The sequence below is a fragment of the Artemia franciscana genome, chromosome 12 (genome assembly GCF_032884065.1).
Source record: "Artemia franciscana chromosome 12, ASM3288406v1, whole genome shotgun sequence".
In the NCBI taxonomy this organism is placed as follows: Eukaryota; Metazoa; Arthropoda; class Branchiopoda; order Anostraca; family Artemiidae; genus Artemia; species Artemia franciscana.
The window spans coordinates 39,553,430-39,576,558 of record NC_088874.1 but is presented as its reverse complement, the minus strand read 5'-3'; the positions used below and the strand labels follow the sequence as shown (position 1 = coordinate 39,576,558).

Genomic DNA, 23,129 nt, shown 5'->3' with positions numbered 1-23,129 from the left:
GAGTCAAGATTTGGATACTATGCTCATCAGAAATTTTCCCCTGCCACACCTGAAGAAATTGAAATTCTCGAGCCTTCCCCCTCAACCCCACGATAAACAAGGTGAAGATATCATACTTATTGGATAGTACCCCTAAGAAAATACACTTGAAGAAGACACCCGCTAGGTAGCTTCATTGCCAATATATTCCACCTCAAAGTACCTCCAAGAAGATAAACTTGACGAAGACATCCTCCTGCTGGCTCCATTGCCAATATATTTCATCTCCTAAAACTCCAAAGAAGATTCACTTGAAAAAGACATCCCGTTGCTAGTACAGATTTGTGACTACCATTATATTTAACAAAACAGTAAAGTGCATTTTTCTTTTTATAATATGTAGGGTCATTTTAGTATTCTATTGAACGCCAGAGAAAAAGAAACTGATATCCAAAAATTAAGTTAAAAGGTTGTTTTGTCAAAGTTTTGTTCAAAGGAGAAGGAGTGTAGGTAGGTACTTCAAAATACCTTCCTGGGACATACTTTAGCCTGTAGACACATCCCTGAGTTCCATTTCTCTAACCTAACCTCTGTTCAAGATAGCCAAAAGCAGCTAAAGTAAAATTTTACCCCTACTTTACCTTAAAAATCCAGTTTAAACAGCAATCTCAACAAATATAGACTATATAATATAGGCAAAGGCATAATCATCCTTTTTTTCAACTAAAAATTATAGGGTGATTTAGAAACTAGGCATGTTTGATATGGTAATATTTGATTAACTCACCAATGTGACAGCTGCCTTCCTAAGAACCAACCTTTCTAACAACCAAAACGCTTTTCTTCTGATTTCTTATTAGGCTTAAGGCCTTTTTTTGTTAACCAGGTGGTTTAACAAATGACAGTTTTGGTTAACCAGCTTATATGTTTAACGCAAAATAGAAAAAAAAAGTTACATTTGGTTGGGTGCAAACAAAACTGCTTCGCAAAAACACTCTTTTTACTTGTCAGATTCTGGGCTGCCAAATTGACACATTTTGTGTCAAAATGACACAATTTGATGTTGCGTGACACAATGACTCATTCAGTCGAAATGATGACACAATCGACGAAAATGACACATTTTTCAATAAAAACGACACAATCGACGAAAATGACACATTTTTCAATAAAAACGACACAATCGACAAAAATGACACATTTTTGTCATTCAAGTTTTGTTTTCTAAATGGTAATAAAAGAAAAGTAAAATTTCAATCTTCTACCTCCAGAAAAGCTAAAAATTAATGGAAGGGAGTGGCGCTACCTAACGGTGGCAGCAGTACACAAACAGTGCGAAATACAGGACATATGCCATCACCATATTTAAAATTTAAACCACGCGAAGAAAACAGCCATATGCGGAAATCTCGAATCGAAATGAACGCTGAATATCTGAACTTAATTGGCTTCTTGATTGAGTATTTGATATAGCCAACTGGTACGTACTTAATAATAAAAAGTAAACAGCATGCAGTTTACCAAAGCTGTATGCACAAGCAGCAACTCCCATTTTTAGGAGTACAGGAGAGGTATCCCACCTCGGATAAGATTACAAATTTTTCAGAGATGTCTTTCCTTCAGAATAATCCATCTGGCTTAAAAATGCACCAACAAATATGAAAAAAATACTAGATTGAAGCTGGTTGAATGGCTTACATATTGAGTAAATAAAAAGCTTAGCCAATAAAGCCGATTACGTATAGAGGCGATTACGATTACGACGTCATACGAAAAGTCTATTTTCAATTTACTGTCGGAATTGATGGTCCCTAAAACTTTTATAAATGTAAACTTGCCTCGTTGGCCGCTCAGACAAAAATCCATAGAGTGTAACATTAATTTAATCGAGTGTATCTATTTCTTTCATGACGTCATAAAAAGGTCATGATCCCAAGATAATAGGATAAGGTTAATTTTACTCCTTTTTGAAATGATTTGGAAAAGATTATATATTCAGAACTCTAATTAAAGATTTGACAATTAAATACTATACCACTTGTGGTAAAAAAAATGACACATTTTGTGACACATTATGGAATCTTAGATGACACAAAAGCACATTCCTCTAGGTTTGACATATCTCATATTAATTTTTTATGCGATATGTCTCATATTAATTAATATGAGTTAGTCAGAGTAAATTTAGAAATTATCTAACATAATCTCTGATATTTTTCAACAGGAAGTGGCTAATTTGGTGGAATATTTGGTTAAATTGCTCACATGGCCTAATACCAGCTTAAAATTCTCATTTTGTATTACTCTAGTCTCTTTGATTGACACAAAAAAGGGGTTTAGCCTTTGCAAGATGGGCCTAGAACACCAAAAACCCTTTAAATCCTGAAGAATATGCATATTCTGATAACCTTGGTGCCCTGGTCAGTATTAACCTATTACAGTCACTAGTATTTGTCTATTCATACTAGCCTACAAACAGAATCAGCAAGCCCTAGGGATTAGGCTAGGCCTTTAATAGACTTAACATTTATTGCTTATAATTTAATGCACCCAATCTAGCAATTTTTATGAAAATGTATCCTAAGTCACATTTAAACTCACTAATAGCAGGGTATTACAACCAACCTGATTTTTAACTTGGTAAGGACCCCAAAAATATTCCAGCCTGGAAATACATTAGGTAAATTTATAGCAAACCATATAACTGGCTTTTGTATAAAGTTAATATACCATTTGATGCCTTTTTTTATGCTCTTTATGAATATAATAATTGATTCTACCTTAAATTCAGACTTAAACACTTCTTAACCTAACCTTATTATAAATAATTTTAGCACTGAGAAAATTTAGGTATTGTTTTGTCAAAAACAGTGCAGAGAAAATGTAGTATTATTTTGTCAGAGCTTAAAAAGTGCTTAAATTTGAATTTGTGGTAGAAGCAATTATTATAATTGTAAAGAACATAAAAAAGGCATCAAATGATGTGTTTGCTTTATTGGTAAGTCAGTTATATGAACTGTCATAATATTTTGAAAATTTGTCATTTTGAAGAGCTAAAAAAGTGCTTAACTCTGAATTTAAGGTAGACACAGTTATTATATTCATAAAGAACATAAAAAAAGGCATTGCATAGTATATGCTTTGCTAGAAATTTTACCATACATTTTTCTTATATTTCTACCAATCTCCTAAAAATTGATGTTTAAAAATTTTATCCAAAATTCACATTTAAACCCATTATTATTAGGGTACTGCAAATGACTTGATTGTAAACTTGTTAAGGATATTCCCACAAAAAAAATTCATAGCCTAAAAATGCATTTTTCATGTATTTTTAGCAGTCTCCTAAAGACTGATTTGCTCCCTCTGTTTGAGAATGAACATATTGCATCTTTACTTGTTAAAACATAATTTTTTTTTTATCTTCTTAGGATTTCATTGATATGATATATTGACATTTTCCACAGGGATTTTTTTTTCTAAACACCAATCCTAAATTTCCTGTCTTACATGCCAAATTTTATTTTAGTCCATACTTTCCCTTTAAGTTTAGAGCATCTAGCTTAATGTCTTGAACAGTCTTCAAATACCATTATTGAAAGAGGGCAAACCTTTTCATATAAAAAATAATTTGTATTAATTTCAATTTTCCATGTTTTTTCTTACTTTCAGCTGAAACAACTTGTGGTTCTTTTTAATTTCTGATCACTTTTCTTATAATGCTGGAAAATTCAGCTCCCCTTCATGGAAAAATCCCTCCCCCCATAGAAAAAGCTTCAAAATAAAGTTCCTCCCACTTGAAATAACTCCTTTCCAAAAAGATTTCCATGGAAAATTTCATTCTCACTGAAAATCCCCCAGAAATTCTCTTGTAGGGAGACTGGCCCACATTTGCCACTTTTTTTGTTCTTTATTTACTGTAACCACAGTTTTTGACTTAAAATAACTCTGAAAATCCTGGAATATAGGCTTATCTATGGGGTATATAATCATTTTGAACATCGATGCATATTATTATTAGTGAAATAAAAACTTAGTGGCATGAAATAATAAATTCCCTAGGACTGAGTGACCAAATATAACATTCCCATATATCAAAGTGAAGGAAAAAAATCGGACTTTACCCTGAAAGTATTGTATTCAGAGTTTGAAATTTATTTATTATTGTATTCAGAGTTTGAAGTTTATTTATGAATTCTCAAGGGAATATTATGAACAAAGGAATCAGTAAGTATCGATATTGTATTGGAGTATTGCAATAGAAATATCGGATTATAGTGAAGTATCAGAATATATGGGATTGGAGTATCGTATCATCAATAAGTATCGATATTATATTGGAGTATCGGTATCGTGGAGTATCCTATCATCGATAAGTATCAATATTCTAATCATTGTTTGTATAAACAACAGAAATAAACAATAATCAACCTCTACTTGATAATCTGAACCATTTTGTTGACAAATTGGCTAAAATCTCAATAGCCTTCATTAGCCTATATGTCCTATTAGCCTACATCTGTCTGCTGAACGTTATTTTTCTCACATTTTAGAGAAACATTACGGAGCACTATTCTTTTCCTGCTCAAAATAACAGAGCGCTATCTGTGCTTAATATAATATAGCGCTGTCTCTATTTAAAATTACAAAGCGCTATCTGTGTTGAATTTTTCCGCCCAGCGTTGCCGCTCATTCTGAAATTATGGCGTCCAATAGCTCAAAACCCGCAACACCCGAAAAAGGAGTCGATAAGTGTGCTGTCTCTGGTTGTGTTCTGAGTGAGTCCTCGCCAGCCATTCAGTGTGATGAATGTGATAAATGGCTCTGTGCAACATGTCTAGGAATGAGTACAGCCGAATACAACATTTTCTGCAAAATGAATGAAAGACTTGGAAGTATTTGGACATGCCCATTATGTAAAACAGGTTCCAGTAAGCCTGATGTTCCAAATATAGTGAAAAGCACTCTCAACTCCCATTGTAGTGAAATGCGTGACATGTTTGCTGGTTTCAGATCTGATATGCAGACTTCTTTGGACACTGTGAGGGCTCAGGTGGAAACGCTTGAGACGGCTATACAATCAAAGGTTTCCATAGATGATGTGCAGAAACTTGTGGAAAATTCTATAACCACCCGTCTCAAAACAGACGTCCGCAAAATAGTGAAACAAGAGCAAGACAGAAACAGAAGACGACTTAATCTGATTGCCTATGGTGTTCCTCTGCAAACCAACGATGCTCAGTTCATCTTAACTTACTTAAAAGATGAATACTCAATTAATGTCGGGGCTATTACTAACTTGGCACGTCTACCTAATGGTAAGAATGCAAGTACCATAGACAGACCCAACCCAATCCTTTTTTATATAAATGATTACAAAATAGAAATAAATATATTGAAGGCCTCAAGAGCGAGGAGGGGGAGTATCTCCTTCTTTGCTGATGCATCCAATGAAGACCGCCAGAGAAGGAAAGAACTAGTTGAAGAGATAAAGAGGCGTGCAGCAGCTGGTGAAAAAAATCTTGTCTTCCGTGATGGCGCCATCGTGTCAAAAAACGTGATCCCCTGGGGGGAGGGAGTCCTTCCCCCCCTCGCTCGATGGTTCACTAGACTTACCCATATCCCTTGTAAATAGTGTAAATAATGCATCAAGCCTTGCCAGAAAGACTTCTATAAGTTCAACCTTTGTTTCCGCGGCTTCGGTTTTGAGCTAAGTGCTGCATCTGATTCGTCTGAGACCAACTACGTCACTGCTAGTTCGGGCGACGAAAATCCATATCAGAGTTACAAAGCCGGAACTAGCAACAGCCCAGTCGGCCAAAGGAAATGGACGCAACTAAGAATATTATATACAAACATTGATTCTTTAGTGCCAAAACTCTCAGAACTAAAAGTGTTACTTTATGAAAAGGATGTAGATGTTTTCTGTGTTTGTGAGGCGTGTCCTAAGAACTCTTTGACGAAATTGGATGACGCACATATTCAAATCCCTGGATACTTACTCCTGAGCAACCTAGATAGTAACCTGTGTCGAAGAGGAGTGGCTATCTACACTAGGCTTGAAATTAAGGTAGATAAAATTGATTTTTCTATTTCTCAACCTACTAATACTTGGGTGGAACATGTATTAGTTAGACTTCTAATTGGATTCGAAATTGTGAATATTGGTGTACTTTACCGTAGCCCATCAGTTCCAAACCAACTAGTATCTCACCAAGCAGTTTCTAACCTAATACAGATCTTATGTAATCTAAATTCATCACTTGTGCTTTATGGTGATTTTAATATGCCAGAAGTTCGTTGGTTTGAAGGTATTGGGTACTCACCCCCTAATAACCCCTCCTACACAACCACCCAAACCCTTGCTGACAACTTCCTAACTCAGATAATAATGCAACCTACTAGATTTAGACATTCACAACAACCATCATTACTTGACCTCCTTATTACAAATGACCCTGAGAGGATTACTTCTTCTTGTTACCTCCCAGCTATTGGTGCAAGTGACCACATATGTATAATGAATGACATTAATATTAACCATAGTCGTGATGATAAACTTAAGAGAATTTTTACCAATTACGCTTTAATCCGTGAAGAACTAGCTAATATAAATTGGGATGAGGGATTATCAGATGAGACAGACATTGAATCTAGTTGGAATTGTTTTAAGTCTACTTTACTAGGTGCATGTAGGAAGCATACAAAGGTTTATTGGTCATATAAACCAAAGACTCTTCCATACCTTCCCAGGGATATTAAGAAAATTATCAGAAAGAAAAATAGAGCATGGAATAAATACTTAAAATGCAAGTGTGACAACCATCACAACAAATTCGCCATGCTCCGAAATAAGCTGAGAAACATGACAAGAAAAGTTATCCAAGACCATGAAGAATCTATTGCAAATGAGTCAAAGAAAAACCCCAAAAAGTTCTGGCGCTATGTTACAGCTAACAACCCTTCCCGTCGACGCACCAACAGGCTAAAAAAATCGGATGGCTCAAGTACTACTGACCCGAAAGAAATCGCTGATTGCATGAATGCCAGCTTTTGCACAAACTTCACCTCTAAGCCACCTGACATTACACTCCCAACCATACCTCCTGTAACAGTACACAACCCAATGTCCCCTGTAATCATTACTCAAGAAGATGTATTTAAAATACTAACAAGTTTAAACTCCAACAAAGCTGCTGGACCTGATAATCTCCACCCTCGGCTTTTGATAGAATCTGCTGCTCACATTTCCCTCCCCCTTTCCAGAATATTCAACATGTCCCTGGCCAAAAAGTCGGTACCAAATGATTGGAGAACAGCAAATATTATACCAATTTTTAAGAAAGGTGACAAGGATAACCCCGGAAATTATCGACCAAAAAGCCTAACCTCAGCCATTTGCAAGATCATGAAAGGTATCATTAACCATGCTCTATAAATTATTTAGAAGAAAATACACTTATTAGCGATAGACAACATGGATTTCGCAGGGGCTGGTCAATCGACACCAACTTTATTCAGTCATATGATCACGCAACTAAAATTTTGGATATGGGTAAACCGATAGACATTATCTTACTCGACCAAGCCAAAGCCTTTGACAAAGTTGAACACTCATACCTATTGCTGAAGCTTAAAGCTTATCAGGTGCATGAGGATGTGATTGACTGGATTGGAGCATTCCTAACTGGTAGATCTCAACGTGTCATGATCTACACTGATAATGGTGATCCAGTTTTCTCCTCCACTTCCCCGGTTATAAGCGGCGTCCCACAGGGAACCATCCTTGGGCCAACGTTGTTCAGCATATATATTCACGATTGTACAACTTATCTATGCAACCTTTTAACATTATATGCTGACGACTGTAAGCTCATTGGGCCTGCTGAAACTGAAGAAGAAAGAGCCTGCATTCAGCTGGACCTTGACAGGCTATCCTCCTGGTCATCAACTTGGGCCCTACAATTCAATGCAACGAAATGCAAGGTACTGCACTTAGGGCACAATAACCCCCACCATCCCTACCATATAGGGTGTGATCAGTTGGAAGCAGTTGCCGAGGAAAGAGACTTAGGCGTCATTGTGGACAAAGATTTAAAATTCCACAGCCACACTCAGGCTCAGGTTGCAAAAGCTAATCGAGCTCTCGGACTCATTAAGCGCTCTTTTATAACCAGAAAGTCATGTGTGGTTATAAAACTTTATAAATCCCTTGTCCGTCCCCACCTTGAGTTTGGCTTGACTTTGGCCTTTCCCCAAAATAAAATGGACACAAGAGCCCTTGAAAGTGTCCAAAGGAGAGCAACCAAACTGGTCCGTGGCTTAAATAATGTCCCTTACCAGGATCGCCTAGGATCTCTGAGACTTCCAACCCTCACCTATCGAAGATATAGAGGAGATGTGATCATGGCACGCGAAATTTTCAAATCCAGTCACCTGAACCAGATCTTCACCCCCTCCCTGGCTAACAATTCAAGAGGTCACAGTCTTAAGCTTCACCTGCCTGGATTTCGGAGAAGGGAACGACGTTGTTTCTTTTCCATTCGGGTGGTCCCCCTCTGGAATAGCCTATCCGAGTCTACCATCCAAGCTGAGACTCCCCACTCCTTCAAGGCTGGAGTCGACAGGGACTGGGAGAAGACTGAGTGGAGGCTGGACTGGGAAGCCAAGTCAACATAATTACATCACTCATCACCAGCGAGAACTACAGGAGGATCTACCACCTTATCTCGCTGGCAAATGCGATTTAAGGTAATTTAAGGTATCTAGGAAAAAAAATCCCCAGCAGTCAATCTTTTTTGATGCAGCAAAAAAAAGAGCCACAGTGAGATTCTCCATGTCCCACCTTATACCCCATCCCTGCAAATACCACTTACCCCTAGTTTAGCTAGAACTTGTTATGACATGTGACTTTTTCTCTTATTCTGGACCAAATATTGCTGGCTATTGACTTATTGTTTGACCAAGCATTCAATAAATGGTTTTTCATTCTGTGTTATTAAATACTAATGTATTCATTAGCCTGTGAATTTGAGGTGTTTGGCTTATTTCTAAAACTCTACAAATTCTTTGCTGCAATATTAATGAGGATTAAACCATCCCATTTATTTGGTATTTGTAGGCTGCTTAACAATTTTTGAAAAGAAGTTTTGTGTTTAAATAATCTTTCCTAGTATATCAGTAACATTTTGAAAATGACTTCAATGTATATAAAACCAAAGACAAAGTTGGGTAAATACACAACAGCTTAGTTCCTAATGTGTGTAATATTTAATATTTCCTTTTCATATGAGGAAGGTCCTGCCTCCCCTGCCTGCTGGCAACTATGGATATATGCCAGTTAGAAGTCTTTAGATTAAGGGGGCTTGGACTGACTTGCTTGTAAGGGGACTTCATCTTAACAAAATCCTCTAAACATCGCCAAGTGGCTACGAAAATCGTTCCATGTCGACCAGCTAGATAAATGAAGCATTTAAATAAGTGAAAAATGTTTTAAACAGTAAACTCTTTTTACTAGTATGAGATTAAAAAAAAAACTCTTTCTGTTTTGACTTTGTCATTTTGAAGCTGTAAAATCTTTCGAAAAACTTAAAATATAATCTGCTATAGATTTTCCTTGGGGATAAAATAAAATACAATCCATCTACAACACCTTGGACCTTAGTTTCTCCCATACCTTCAAATGCATACACACATCAGTGAGTATCCTCCAATCTTCACTCAAAGTTGCTGCTGAAAAGATGTCCTTCCATTCTAGTATGATGCCGTTTGTAATAAGACTATTTCTATTGCAGTTGGTCACCATGAAAAAGAATTCTCGATAGATTGACCTTGGGTGGGGAATTTCTATACTTTTTATGCTTTTATCTCCATACTATTTTCTATTTTTTGTGCTCGTTCATCTTCTTTTGAAGATATGATACCTATGGTATGGTAATTGCCATACCATATAATTATTTCGTATAGTATCATATGATAAATAATTGATTATTTAGATTCTAGAGATTTCTAAATGCCTGGAATGACCTATAGAGACTGAGTGTGTATTTGGGTCAATTGGCAAACTATGGAAACACCCATGCTGCTGGGTATCACGGCTGTTAAGCAAGGTAATTGGTACTGTTTGTTGTTGAGTCACTTTGCTCCTTATTTTTGCTGCTTTTTTTTACTTATTTCTGCTACTTTAACTTAAAAATACAATAAAAAACTTCAAAACATAACTGTTATTAATTAAAATGAACTCTGCAAAGAAAGTTTTCGAAATTAAATCTGGATATCAATCCTTTATGAAATTTGATTAACCATTACCCTTAAATTAAGTATTTAACCCATGACCTTGGCAGAAATTTAGAATCAGATATAAAGAGCAAAGTGTCTGAAAGTATGTCTAGCATCTCAGCTTTTATCAAACCTTTCCTATCTCTTCATTATCAAGCTTGTCTCTATGAAAAGTCACATCTTCCCCAAGCTCGTCCCTTTGTATTCTGAAGAATGAAGGCATTATAGGTACTAATCATACTTTTGTTAACGCATATGCTATGTTCTACTGTAAATTTTCTCTATATGGGAGAGGGGTGGTGTTCCCTGTTATGCAATAATAGTTTGTTTTAGTTTAAAGACATTATGTAGTTTCCTTATACAAATACTCCTAATAATGTACTTGTCTTATAAAAAAAGCTATTTTAAGGTATTACATCAGAAATGAAGTTTCTCCTTTATCAAATAAAATAAACAGTAGCAACAGACTTATCTCCTCCTGGTTCTTTACACATTGTTTCTTCAATAATGGTTTGGATATCTTAGGATTTTGTTTTACCAATCTTTTAGCTGTGGCACAGTATTTACTTAATAAGGGAATTAAAGATCATCATTACCATTCAAATAATTTTTTCCCCTGAAATTCAAACCTGTAGTATTCACACAATCGTCCCTGGAAAAATACAGGACATCGTCTGTGCCACCCATGCAAAAATTATAATTTTCTCTGTTTTGCAAGTTGGGACATTTAAGTTACCAGTTTAGGGTATTTTATGGAAACATTTCCAATAATGTGACTTTATTTCTATTTGACCTTAGAAGGTTATCAGACTCTTCTATTAACTAAAATATAATTTAAGCAATTACAATTTACCATTCCATTTAAGCTGAATAATTTGAACTTAAAATTTTTCATACTATTTGCCGAGGTTTGCTCTTTACTTGGTTTTAGCACTACGTATGTATACTACTGCAATTTTTTCATGAACGTTTGTCTTATCCCTTTTTTCTTTATCCTTACCGTTTCTTTTTTACCTTTATCTCATCCTTTTCCCCTTCTTATTATTGAACAGGATAAGTTGACATTACTTTATTCGGGTTTATGTGAATCGATCTTGGATGGTATTTCAAAACAAAGTAGTACGAATTTTAGTAGCTTATTTTACATTTTTATTATTATTTCTTAGCCAAATACACCCGTGATACGTGTGTTCAGAAATGTACCCAGGGGAGAGGCCGTAGACGCTGAATGTAAATTGATGTTATTAGTAACAATCTTAATCTGTTGCAGTTTTGTTTGACATTTACAATGTATTATCAATAACGTTTCGGGCTGCCGTTTGTCAATTCGTGGAAATTGTTCAGGTTTTTGGTGGTTTGATTGATATTTGGTGAACATGAAAAGGGACTTTTGCATTCAAGGATGTATTTGTTGATGTATCAAAAAAACATATGATATCCTACAAAATTAACAAACTTTTGAAGGCAAGTGCCAACATCAATATTTAATTTAAAACTAGGGGTAAAACTTGAAAAAATAAATCAGGCTATTTAGCTTGTTACAATTCTTGCTTAACTCTGCTTGACAAATAAAAACAACCCTAGATTGAGCTAAATTGAACTCATACTAGCAAAGGGCAAACTTTTTACAAGGAAATCCAAATTCAGTTTGGGCTCAATGGATTTTGCAAGTTATTCCCCGTCCCCCTTCAAAGTTCTTGCAGACTTGAAAAAAAATAAACACTACTGAGTTGGTATAATCATGGTGCAAAGTGCCATAATTTTTTACTCTACCATACTTTTTGGAGGGAAGGGGAGGTACTGCAAGAGTAGAACATTGTTTTTGACAAAAACGATTTCAAAATATTCTTATTCCTATTCGATGTTATTTATTTTTCTGGCTCTTTTTAAGAATTCTAAAAAAAATCAATCCTTAAAAATTACTGTGCTGCTAAATTTAATGTTGTTTTTTTGTTATTGTCAACTTTTTTTGTTGTTGCCAAAATTTGATCAAAAACCCAGCTGAATTTTTCACACGATGTAGGATTTTTGCTCTACCCAAGACTGGTAAAAAGTCAAAGTTTTGGTAAAAACAGTAAAGTAATACAGGGCTGAATTGAAGTTACCCATACCAAGTTACCTAGTAACTTAAAAAGTTTCCCTCGTTGGCAACTGAAAAAGTTCAGCATTGGGATACCTAGAAATCACAAAATCAAAACTTACCTATAATCCCTGCATTAATCTACGTTTTGCATAATTTTTTTGGATTGCCCTGTAATGGAAGTTGGATATTGCTGTGATATTAATAGGACGAGGGAGTACTTATGGCTTTATACAGAGCCCAAGAAGTTTATAACACTCTGATAAACTAACAAGAAGTAAATTTGAGGTTGAGATTACTCATAGTCAGTATTGTGGTATTACCGTAAAACAAAATCGGTCTCGACAAAAATTTGGAAAGCAGTGAAAAAGTTATAGGGTGGATAATCACTTGTGATAAATCACTAGAGGTGGCAACTCCGAACGAAAGGGGATTTTTGGGGAACCCATTTTTTTCGAGGAGCCAGATTTTTGGACAAATGCCCAAAAATTCGGGAAGCTCTAGTATTTTCAGACAAAATCTGCCAACAAATTTTATGAGGCCATGAAAATGCCAAGTAGCATTGCTACTTTACTACCTCACTTTTTACAAGGCGTAGCGCAACTTGTTTTTTTTACAACTTTTCTTTCAGTGAACATTCTTTTTATATGTAAAACTGGTATTTTCAGACAAAATCTGACATCAAATTTGAAAACTACCAAGCAGAATTGCTACTTTGCTACCCCACTTTTTGCACGGTGGCCTGGCGGAATGTTGTACACAACTATTTTACTGGGGTATTTAGTTGGGGTCTAGAGTGACGGCTTTATTGTGATGTCAAGAAAGGAATTTAACTTCAATAATCGCTCGGCTGATTTTGTATCTTGGAGAGCTATAATTAAAGATCCATCATGATTGATGTTTAATGAAAACAAAGCTTTTATTGATCAGAAAATTGCTAATTTATTTCTGTTATTTTTTTTTATCTCAAAGGGATATTTATCAGGAGATATTTTTATATATTTTCCCAGGTTTGGTTGATACAAGGGAGGGGATTAGTTTTGTTTGGTGATATTTTTTCTCTTTTTGGAGCTCCTTGAAAGGACCTTTTGAAACTCATTTTTATTTTCATCATTGATTATATCGTTTGTCACCACCTCAATCAGTGTATTATCCATTGAATTTTACTCATCAATAGAGCTTTATAACAGACTTGACAAGCCAAAAGGGGGACTGCGGAACCTTTTCTGGAGTAGTTTGGGTAGAGTCGAAGGGGATCATAGGATGTGTTCTTAGCATTGCCTATTTGTAGAAGCTTTAATACCAAAGGATAAACTATTACAATACAAGACCATCTGCATTCTTGTGAAGGGAGGTCTTCGCCACAATAATATATAATTTGGAATATGTTTGGGTAGAGTCGGGAGGGGAGAGGCCTTAGGAGGTGTTCTTAGCATTGCCTTTTTGTACAAGTTTTAATATCTAAGGATAAAAAATTAAAATACCAGACCATTTAAATTCTTGTGAAGGGAGGTCTTCACCATCCACAAAAGACCACTACAATGTGATGTAGAGAGTGGTTTGGTGCACGATTTGTTGAGTTTACTTTTGATAGCTTGAGATAAATATACACCAGAAATTACGTGAGAAATATATGTATGATGTTGCTGCTGCCGGAAATATTTGGGAGTCTCCATGCTGAGATGATCAATTTACTCATCCATGAACAACCATACAAAAATTGTGTAGCATTTTAAATATTCTATGACTAACCGGCTTGTTTTGTTGTGCGAGTTTTATTTGATTTTTACTCTAATTTTTGTAGAAGCTGAAGACACATCTTCAAATGATGACCAAAATGTTTTCGTAAGTGTACATCCTAGGTTATTAGTGGAAAATGAAGTAAATTTTATTGCTGTTTCTCCTGGCATACCTTCAAATTTTCAACATAATACTGACAATCTTAAACTGGAGTCTAACATTGATGGAGACAAAGGTATGATTCAGATATCCTGGTCTTATCCTGTATTTTAACATGTCTGAAATGAGAAAGTGTATCTTAAACTTCTGCGGGTGGGGTGTGGCGTGTGTATTTCACTTGACTACACTGGTTGCATTCCAATAACTCAATTTTGAGTAAATAATAGCCTCAGACGGTTCTGGTTATTAAGACGAAAAATTTTATATCCCAATTAAACCCCTGAATAATACAACACACTTAATTCTATTTGGAACTTTTCTTGCTTTTAGGACTTGTTATAAAGTTTTTACAATTTTTAAAATATGGATTTAGCTAACTATAAAAACAAACAAAAAATATTACTTTTATTGCAAATTTACCTTAATAATATGCAAATATACAACTCCATAATTCAATCATTCTCTTCTACAAACGCATTGGTTTCCTTTGATTTTAATGCAACACTGTCGCCGAAGAATTCGATGGTTTCTACGATGGTTTAATCCTCAAGGGCTATTTAAAAATCAAATAAAAAGGGGGTTTTGCATAAATATTGTCTTTTATAAAATTAAAAGTAAAGTTTGGCTGATGACGTCGCACCGATTGGTTTAAACCTGTTTTGTATTTCTTTTTTAATGATGCTTCTAATACCCCTTTGGGGTACCTGCAGAAATGCTGATATGTAATATGTTGCGTGCAACATAGGTAATATGTTATATATATATATATATATATATATATATATATATATATATATATATATATATATATATATATATATACTAGCTGTTGGGGTGGCCCTTCGCGCCACCCCAACATCTAGTTAGTGGGGGCGCTTCACGCCCCCCCCCCAAGCCCCCCCCCGTGCGCGTAAGTCGTTACGCGCCATATTAGTTACGCGCCATTGTAGTTGTGTCCCTGTGTCCCACCTGTGAATATAGATAGATATATATATATATTTTTTCTTTTTAAGAAAAAAAGAATATATTTTTTGTTTTAAGATATATATGTTTTTAAAAAAAAGATATATATTTTTTTTTCTTTTTAATTTTTTTGTTTTTTTTTCTTTTATAGTTTTTAGTTTTTACCTTTTTTAGTTTTTTAGCTTTTTTAGTTTTTTAGCTTTTTTAGTTTTTTAGTATATTATTTTTCGTTTTTTTGTAGTTTTTACCTTTTTTAGTTGTCCCTGTGTCCCGGTCATCATTTATATTCCCAGTATCACGTTCGTCATTTGTGTCCCAGTGTCCCAGTCTGTAATTTCTCTTTGAGCGTCCCGGTCGTCCTTTATATTCCCTGTGTCCCGGTTTTTAGTTTTCTTTTTCTCCTTTATTTTTCAGTTTTTTTCCTTTTTTTCTTTTTTTTCTATTTTAGTTTTTATTTTTTTTTTATTTTTTTATTTTTTAGTTTTAGTTTTTTACCTTTTTTTAGTTTTTTAGCTTTTTTAGTATTTTCTTTTTAGTTTTTTTTGTAGTTTTTACCTTTTTTTAGATTTTTCTTCTTCTTTTGTATTAATGCTAAAGCCAAGGTTCGAACCTGGAACCTCTCGAACGTAGAACCTGGAACATAACGCTTTACCAACTCAGCTACTTCGGCTTGAATACATTCGTTTTTGAATTGGTATATGATGACAGACACACAAACAAACAACTTATTTTTATATATATAGATGTTAATGTTATGTTATATGCAACATATTTGGCATAAACTCTTCTTGGATTCCTTCAGCCTTTGGATTCGTAAGACAGAGATGAAAATGGTTTAAATTTAGGACAATCACAATTTTTGCATATTGCACAGTGTATATGCTATTGTTAATATGTTGTAGGTGGAGGCAGTTCTTTGAGAATTGATTTGCTTCTTTTCTTTTCTACTAACTAGTATAGTTTACGATATTAGCTCTTTGGTCATCTGAAACGCCTTGATTTAAAAAGAAAATTAAATAAAAAAAAAACAAGTTTTTTTTAACTGAAAGTAAGGAGCAACATTAAAACTTAAAACGAACAGAAATTACTTCGTATATGAAAGGGGCTGCTTCCTCATCAACGCCCCGCTCTTTACGCTAAAGTTTGACTCTTTCTCTCAATTCTTCTTTTTAAAACAGTAAAAAACTTTAGCGTAAAGAGCGTTAAACTTTAGCGTTGATGAGGAAGCAGCCTCTTTCATATACGAAGTAATTTCTGTTCGTTTTAAGTTTTAATGTCGCTCCTTACTTTCAGTTAAAAAAAACTTGTTTTTTTTATTTAATTTCTGAACGTTTTTGAATCAATGCATGTTTTGATTTCGGCTCTCCAGAGAGGAATAATTAAAACAAAATTTACATTTTTTTTTGCTACATGGCTTTCTCATAATTTTGATCGAATGATTTCGAGAAAAAAAGAGCGGGGGAGGAAGCCTAGTTGCCCTCCGATTTTTTGGTTAATTAAAAAGGCAACTAGAACTTTTAATTTTTTACGAATATTTTTATTAGTAAAAGATTTACGTAACTTATAAATTAGCTTACGTAAAGAACTTTTGTATTCTCATATTTTTATTACATATATGAGGGGGTTCGCCCCCTTGTCAGATCCTCGCTCTTTACACTAAAGCTTAAATTTTGTCCCAATTCATTAAGAATGACGCCAGAATCACAAAGGCCGTAGAATAAATAGTGGAAATTACTTAAAAATACTTTAGCGTAAAGAGCGAGGTATTAAGAGGAGGTGAACCCCTCAAATGGTAATAATTTCTGTTTGTTTCAAGTTTTAATGCTGTTCCTTACTTCCAGCTGAAAGAACTTTCATATTTATTTTTTCATTGTTTTTTTTTTAAATAATGCTAGTAAATCCATCGCTCCCTTCATGGAGATTTTCTTCCCCCATGACAAATTATCGATGGAAAGTTCCCCCAGCATATCGCCCTCTTCTCAACCCCTCCCCCCAACCAAAAAAATCCTCCTGAAAACGCCTGTACACTTCCCAATAACCATTACTATATGTAAGCACTGGTCAAAGTTTGTAACTTGTTGCCCCTCCCACGGGGACTGTGGGGGAGTAAGTCGTCCCCAAAGATATAGTTATAAGGTTTTTCGACTACGCTGAATAAAATGGCTATCTCAGAATTTTGATCCGTTGACTTTGGTAAAATAATTAGCGTGGGAGGGGCCTAGGTGCCCTCCAATTTTTTGGTACCTTAAAAAGGGCACTAGAATCTTTTCATTTTCGTTAGAATGAGCCCTCTTGCAACATTCTAGGACAACTGGGTCGATACGATCACCCCTGGGAAAAAAAAAAAAAACAAAAAAAAAAAAATAAACACGCATCCGTGATCTGCCTTCTGGCAAAAAATACAAAATTCCACATTTTTGTAGATAGGGGCATTAAACTTCTACAGTAGGGTTCTCTGATACGCTGAATCTGATGGTGTGATTTTCGTTAAGATTCTATGACTTCTAGGGGGTGTTTCCCCCTATTTTCTAAAATAACGCAAATTTTCTCAGGCTCGTAACTTTTGATGGGTAAGACTAAACTTGATGAAACTTATATATTTAAAATCAACATTAAAATGCGATTCTTTTGATGTAGATATTGGAATCAAAATTCCATTTTTTAGAGTTTTGGTTACTATTGAGCCGGGTCGCTCCTTACTACAGTTCGTTACGACGAACTGTTTGATTATATCACACCTTTGTGGTAGTAAAAAGGGAGAGGAGGTCAAACCTTTCCCACCTTCCTACTTACGACACCTACAATGTCTATCTTCTTGAAGTTTGGAAAATTTACCAAGATATATTCGAAAATATAAAACAAATGTAACTGTGGAATATTTGTTTGGGAAGAACTTGATCAAATGATCAGAAATCAGTGATTTTCTCTTAAGATAAAATCCTTGATTTTTTTTACCATCCTTAACAAATTCCATGGTTATAGTCTCGAATTATTTACAATGTTACATTGTATTACCAAAATATTAAAAAATCTAAAGAGATAAATATGATTAACCTATTTGAAGAAACCACGTTAATTGATACAATACACGACGTCGCGATTTCGTTTTTTTTTTAGACAAACCCACCTTCAAGTAAATTGATGCACAATTAGAATTTTTAATTATTGAATAAAGAAAATATTATGAATTTGGACTGTTATAAAATAATGCGTCAAATTGGAGCAAATTTCTATATTATTTAAACTCTCCCTTTTGCAGCATTGCATGATAATGATGTCAGCAATGAAGGACCTGAGTTACCAAGCCAATCGAGTTTTGAAAGCATATGGTTAAAAAATGAAGTGGATTTGGATTGTCAAAATGAGATGCCAAGTCATATTTTTGGGCTTGCTGAAAATGATGTGACAAAACAAGAAGTTTCTTATACTGGAAAAAGACCTTTCGAATGTGATATATGCAGGAAACGGTTCACCACGAGTGCCAGTTTATCTCATCATCAAAGAACTCATACTGGAGAAAAACCTTATGAATGTGATATTTGTCAGAAAACATTCCGCCGAAAAATACATCTATCTGATCATCAAAGAACTCATACTGGAGAAAAACCTTTTGAATGTGATATTTGTAAGAAATCTTTTACTTTTAGTTCCAGTTTATCTAGTCATTATAGAACTCATACTGGAGAAAAACCTTTCAAATGTGATATATGTAAGAAATGTTTTGCAAGAAGTTTTGGTTTATTTTATCACCAAAGAACTCATACTGGAGAAAAACCCTTTGGGTGTGATGTATGTGGGAAACATTTTATTACAAGTTCCAGTTTGTCTTGTCATCAGAGAATTCATACTGGGGAAAAACCATTTGGATGTGATGTTTGTAACAAATGTTTTACTTCAAGTTCTAATTTATCTATTCATCAAAGAACTCATACTGGAGAAAAACCTTTTGAATGTGATATTTGTAAGAAATCTTTTACTTCAAGTTCTAATTTATCTGTTCATCAAAGAACTCATACCCGAAAAATAATTTTTCAAATGGAATATATGAAAGAAATGTAATATATATTGTTCCTGTTTATCCAATCCAGTTTATATTTATATTATCCAGTTTAACGGTTTGTGCATGATTTGTAACGCTAATTGCGCCTCTGTGCTTTTTTTTTTATCAGGCATGGCTCATCTGTTTCGTAAGAAATATCGACATACTCTATGTACGGCTTATTTCAGATATTGCAAATTCTTCCTCCGGCTTCCTAGATGGCACCGAAACAAAAAAATAATTGCTCGATTTTGTTTAATTGATGTGCCTTCTCGGATTTGGTCTTCCAGTGATGATTTATGTAAAAAGACTATTAACTTTATTCACGTTTATGACCCTCTGCAGCCTATTTTCTATATTGATACTGGTTAATTAGTCCATGTTGTCTTTTGTTAGTTTGAATTTTTTTTCTTCGCCGTTTATCGTTTTTGTTTTTGTTTATTTATAATACTCCGTACTTTGTGTTTCTTATACTTTTACGGGTAATAAAGTTCATTCATTCATTATCCAATCGTCAGATAATTTATATTGGTGAAAACCTTCGATTGTGATATTTATAACAAGTGTTACGCATAAAGTTGCGATTTAAATCGTCATAAATGAATACACACAAGAGAAAATCTGTTCAAACATCATATTTGTAAAAAATGTTTGTTTCTTAATTTATGATTTATCTCGTCATCAAAGAACTTATGCAAGGAATTGAATTTGACAGTATGTAAAACGCTAGATGCTCATGTCTATAAACTATTTTCTCTGAATCGTCTTTTTTTCCACTATTATTTTTTATCTGAAATGTTTTTTCTTTTCAGTTTTATTCCATTTGTTTCCTTTTACGTTTTTTTAAAATATTTTTGATATTGTCTTTATGTTTTGTTTATTTGACTATGTAATAAATAGAAATATCTTAGTTCTAATAACACGTTTGATTCTACTTAAAACTTTATTGAGCCATTTTTATGAAATAGCCTTTTTAAAGAAATGAGCATTTCAGTTTTTTTTAAGGAATTACGAAACTAATTTCTGTTGTTGTTTTTCAATATTAGTCTGTAATTTTTGTTTTTTATTAATCATGTGTTCCATGTTTTGTTTTTCATAATTTTAGCAATTTAAATTTTACTTTTTCTCAATTTAGTGTTCTTGATTTTATGTATAAATGATAAATTTTCATAAATATTTTTATTACTCACTATAGTATTAGGTCAATCTTGTAATAAATTTTCAATCTTTGTGCTAATGATTTTTACTGTTTGTCCTTTATACTGGGACCACTCCTTTCTTTCAAAAACTCCGTAAAGGAGGCCCCCTGTAGGTCTAGAAATATTAATGGAAGTAAATGAGTTGTTCGAAAGATAATAAAAAAAAAATCAATCTATATTTTAACGTCACTGCTAGCGCTTCATACCGGGACCACCCCTACGGTACCTTTCTTTCAAAACCAGTATTGTTGTAATATTAGCCACAAATAAGTGACAAATTTTCCAAAAATTTTTGTTTGACTACTGTAGTATTAGGTCAGTCTTGTAATAAAGTTCTTGCTAACGATTTTCACTGCTAGCGCTTTATACTGGGACCACGCCTAAATTTTGTTCAAAACCACTACTATCATAGTATTAGATACAAATAAATAATGCATCTTCTTTGTGTAATGATGGTAAATTACAGATCATAGATCTCTATTCTAAGAGCACTTGAGCGCAAAGAACATATATTACACAGTGGAAGAGAAAGATGGGGAAACGCGTAAAAAAAATTGTTCTGAATTGACATTATAAAGGCTTTTGGAAAGTATTGCCTGGTTTTAGGATATGCATAAAGTGGAAAATCCATGTTGGGGTGAAAAAACATGTGAACTCCAAATTGAATAAAAAGCTAAGTCTGAAAGTCCCAGGAAAAGAATTTGTTCTGAATTCAAGGAGGCACACTCGTGCCTCTTTAAAGAGGCGAACCACGACAATGTTAAGCGATCTTCGGTTCCAGTGGTCGCAGAGGGATGGGGAGGGATGCATTTCGTAGCCCGAGCTCCAACTGAGAAAACTGCCAAATTTCATCCCCCTCCGTCTTTTCCTTCATGGGGAAAATCTGGCCGAAAGTTTCGACCCCCCAACCCCACCCCCCTTTAACGTTGTCCGATCGGGCTGAAATTCACAAGTTAAGGTCCCCTAGGGCCCAGGAGCTTATTCGCGAAATTTCAGCTCGATCCGATAACTCCTTCCCTGTTTTCCAGAAACCACGCATAGGCACTTAATGTTCATGTTCTCCTTTTGTTTCTTTTTCGCCAAGCCTACAGGTCACAGCCGACATCGGATCTGGGTGTACGAAGACTCATTCGACGCGGAATTCTCCGAGTAATTTTCCTGGAAAGTTTCGTCGGAAAATCTTAACCCCCCGATTTTCTAGCTTAGAAAAACCCATTTCCCCATAAGAGCCCATGTTAATTTTTGAAATTCTTAAAAGTTATATTTATACACATGCAGGTATTTCGACTTCAAAAATGCCCGGTTAGCTCAGTCGGTAGAGCGTGGGACTTTTAATCCTAAGGTCAAGGGTTCAAGTCCCTTATCGGGCGTTTTTTTCCACAAAATATGAAAAAAACTTCGTTTTCTTAAAGAGTTAAAGAGGTTGCGTCCCAAAGTCGAACCTTAAAACGTACAGGAATTAGGAGAGGCAGTCCTAATTCCTGTACGAGGAGTGCAGGAATTATTAAATTACATCCACCATGGATTGTAGAAAACGTATAGAACTAATTTGAAAAAACTTCGTTTTCTTAAAGAGTTAAAGAGGCTGCGTCCCAAAGTCGAACCTTAAAACGTACAGGAATTAGGAGAGGCAGTTGGGGGGCTGCTGCCCCCCAAACCCCCCGATTTTAAAGATTCTTTTGTACAGGTTTTTTGTTTTGTTAATTAAAAGAGGGCCTTTCCGAAGCCAACAGCGGGGGGTTAGGGGGCGGTAGCCCCCCACAACAAAAACTTGTACAAAAGAGTCTTTAAAAGCGGGGGGTATGGGGGGCGGCAGCCCCCCAACTGCCTCTCCTAATTCCTGTACGTTTTAAGGTTCGACTTTGGGACGCAGCCTCTTTAACTCTTTAAGAAAACAAAGTTTTTTTCATGTTATCATAAAATAAAGCCTTTTGAAAAGACTAAGAATTTTACAGACTATGTAGAAACATTGCTAAAAATTTGAAAGTTTTTATGTTGGAGAGTTTTGCGAACTTGAATTTTTTCATGCGATTGAACTTGGGGCACATAGGAAAAAATGCTCCATGGATCTTTTTTGCAAGATCTCCAAGGAATATTTTCTTTTATCCGTCTTCGATTAACGGAGATAAATACTGAACTTATAGCCAGATTCCATGTTTTTATTTCATTAATATAGTGTTTTTTTCCAATTTTCATTAATTTAAATCAAAAAACCTAAACTTTTCTATACCAGCAAGGTCCTACCCACATAGGACACTTTACGGGAGTCTTGAACCCTGTTCCATTTCAACAATAGAAAAAAAATGCACTTTCAGTCCCCAACAATGGAGTTTTCTCTAGGATGTTCTGCTAATGTTTTGGAATTTGCGAAAGGTTTCGTCTTGCTCTGTAAGCTTAAGAATATGTTTGAACCCTGCTTCTACTAAAGTATTAATAGTCTACCTATATGTAGTAAAGAAATATAAGAATATTGGGATAGTAAGTGATCTATTGATTAAAATACTAAAATGACGCTATATATTATAAAAAGAAAAATGCACTTTACTGTTTTTTTTTTAAATATAGTGGTAGGCACAAATCTGTACTAGGGGAGGGATTTTTTTTCAAGTGTGTCTTCGTGGGGGTTTTGGGAGATGAAATGTATTGACAATGGAACTACCTGGGAGATGTCTTCTTCAAGTGTATTTTCTTG

The 23,129-nt window shown here is 34.7% G+C and overlaps 1 protein-coding gene across 2 annotated transcripts; it reads left to right on the top strand.

Annotated features, from left to right (window-relative positions):
• The first annotated feature begins 5,924 nt into the window (after window positions 1–5,924).
• On the top strand, window positions 5,925–21,277 carry LOC136034111 (gastrula zinc finger protein XlCGF71.1-like). Of its 2 annotated transcripts, XM_065715257.1 has the most exons (4): window positions 5,925–6,049; window positions 9,975–10,088; window positions 14,142–14,312; window positions 18,459–21,272. In XM_065715257.1, exons 2-4 carry the CDS (start codon window positions 10,046–10,048, stop codon window positions 19,256–19,258), a joined length of 1,014 nt encoding a protein of 337 aa, XP_065571329.1. In that variant the 5' UTR covers window positions 5,925–6,049; window positions 9,975–10,045; the 3' UTR covers window positions 19,259–21,272. The 2 variants fall into 2 exon arrangements, with proteins under 2 accessions (XP_065571329.1, XP_065571330.1); XM_065715258.1 differs by lacking the exon at window positions 14,142–14,312 and having other exon boundaries at window positions 18,459–21,277.
• Window positions 21,278–23,129: the final 1,852 nt, after the last annotated feature.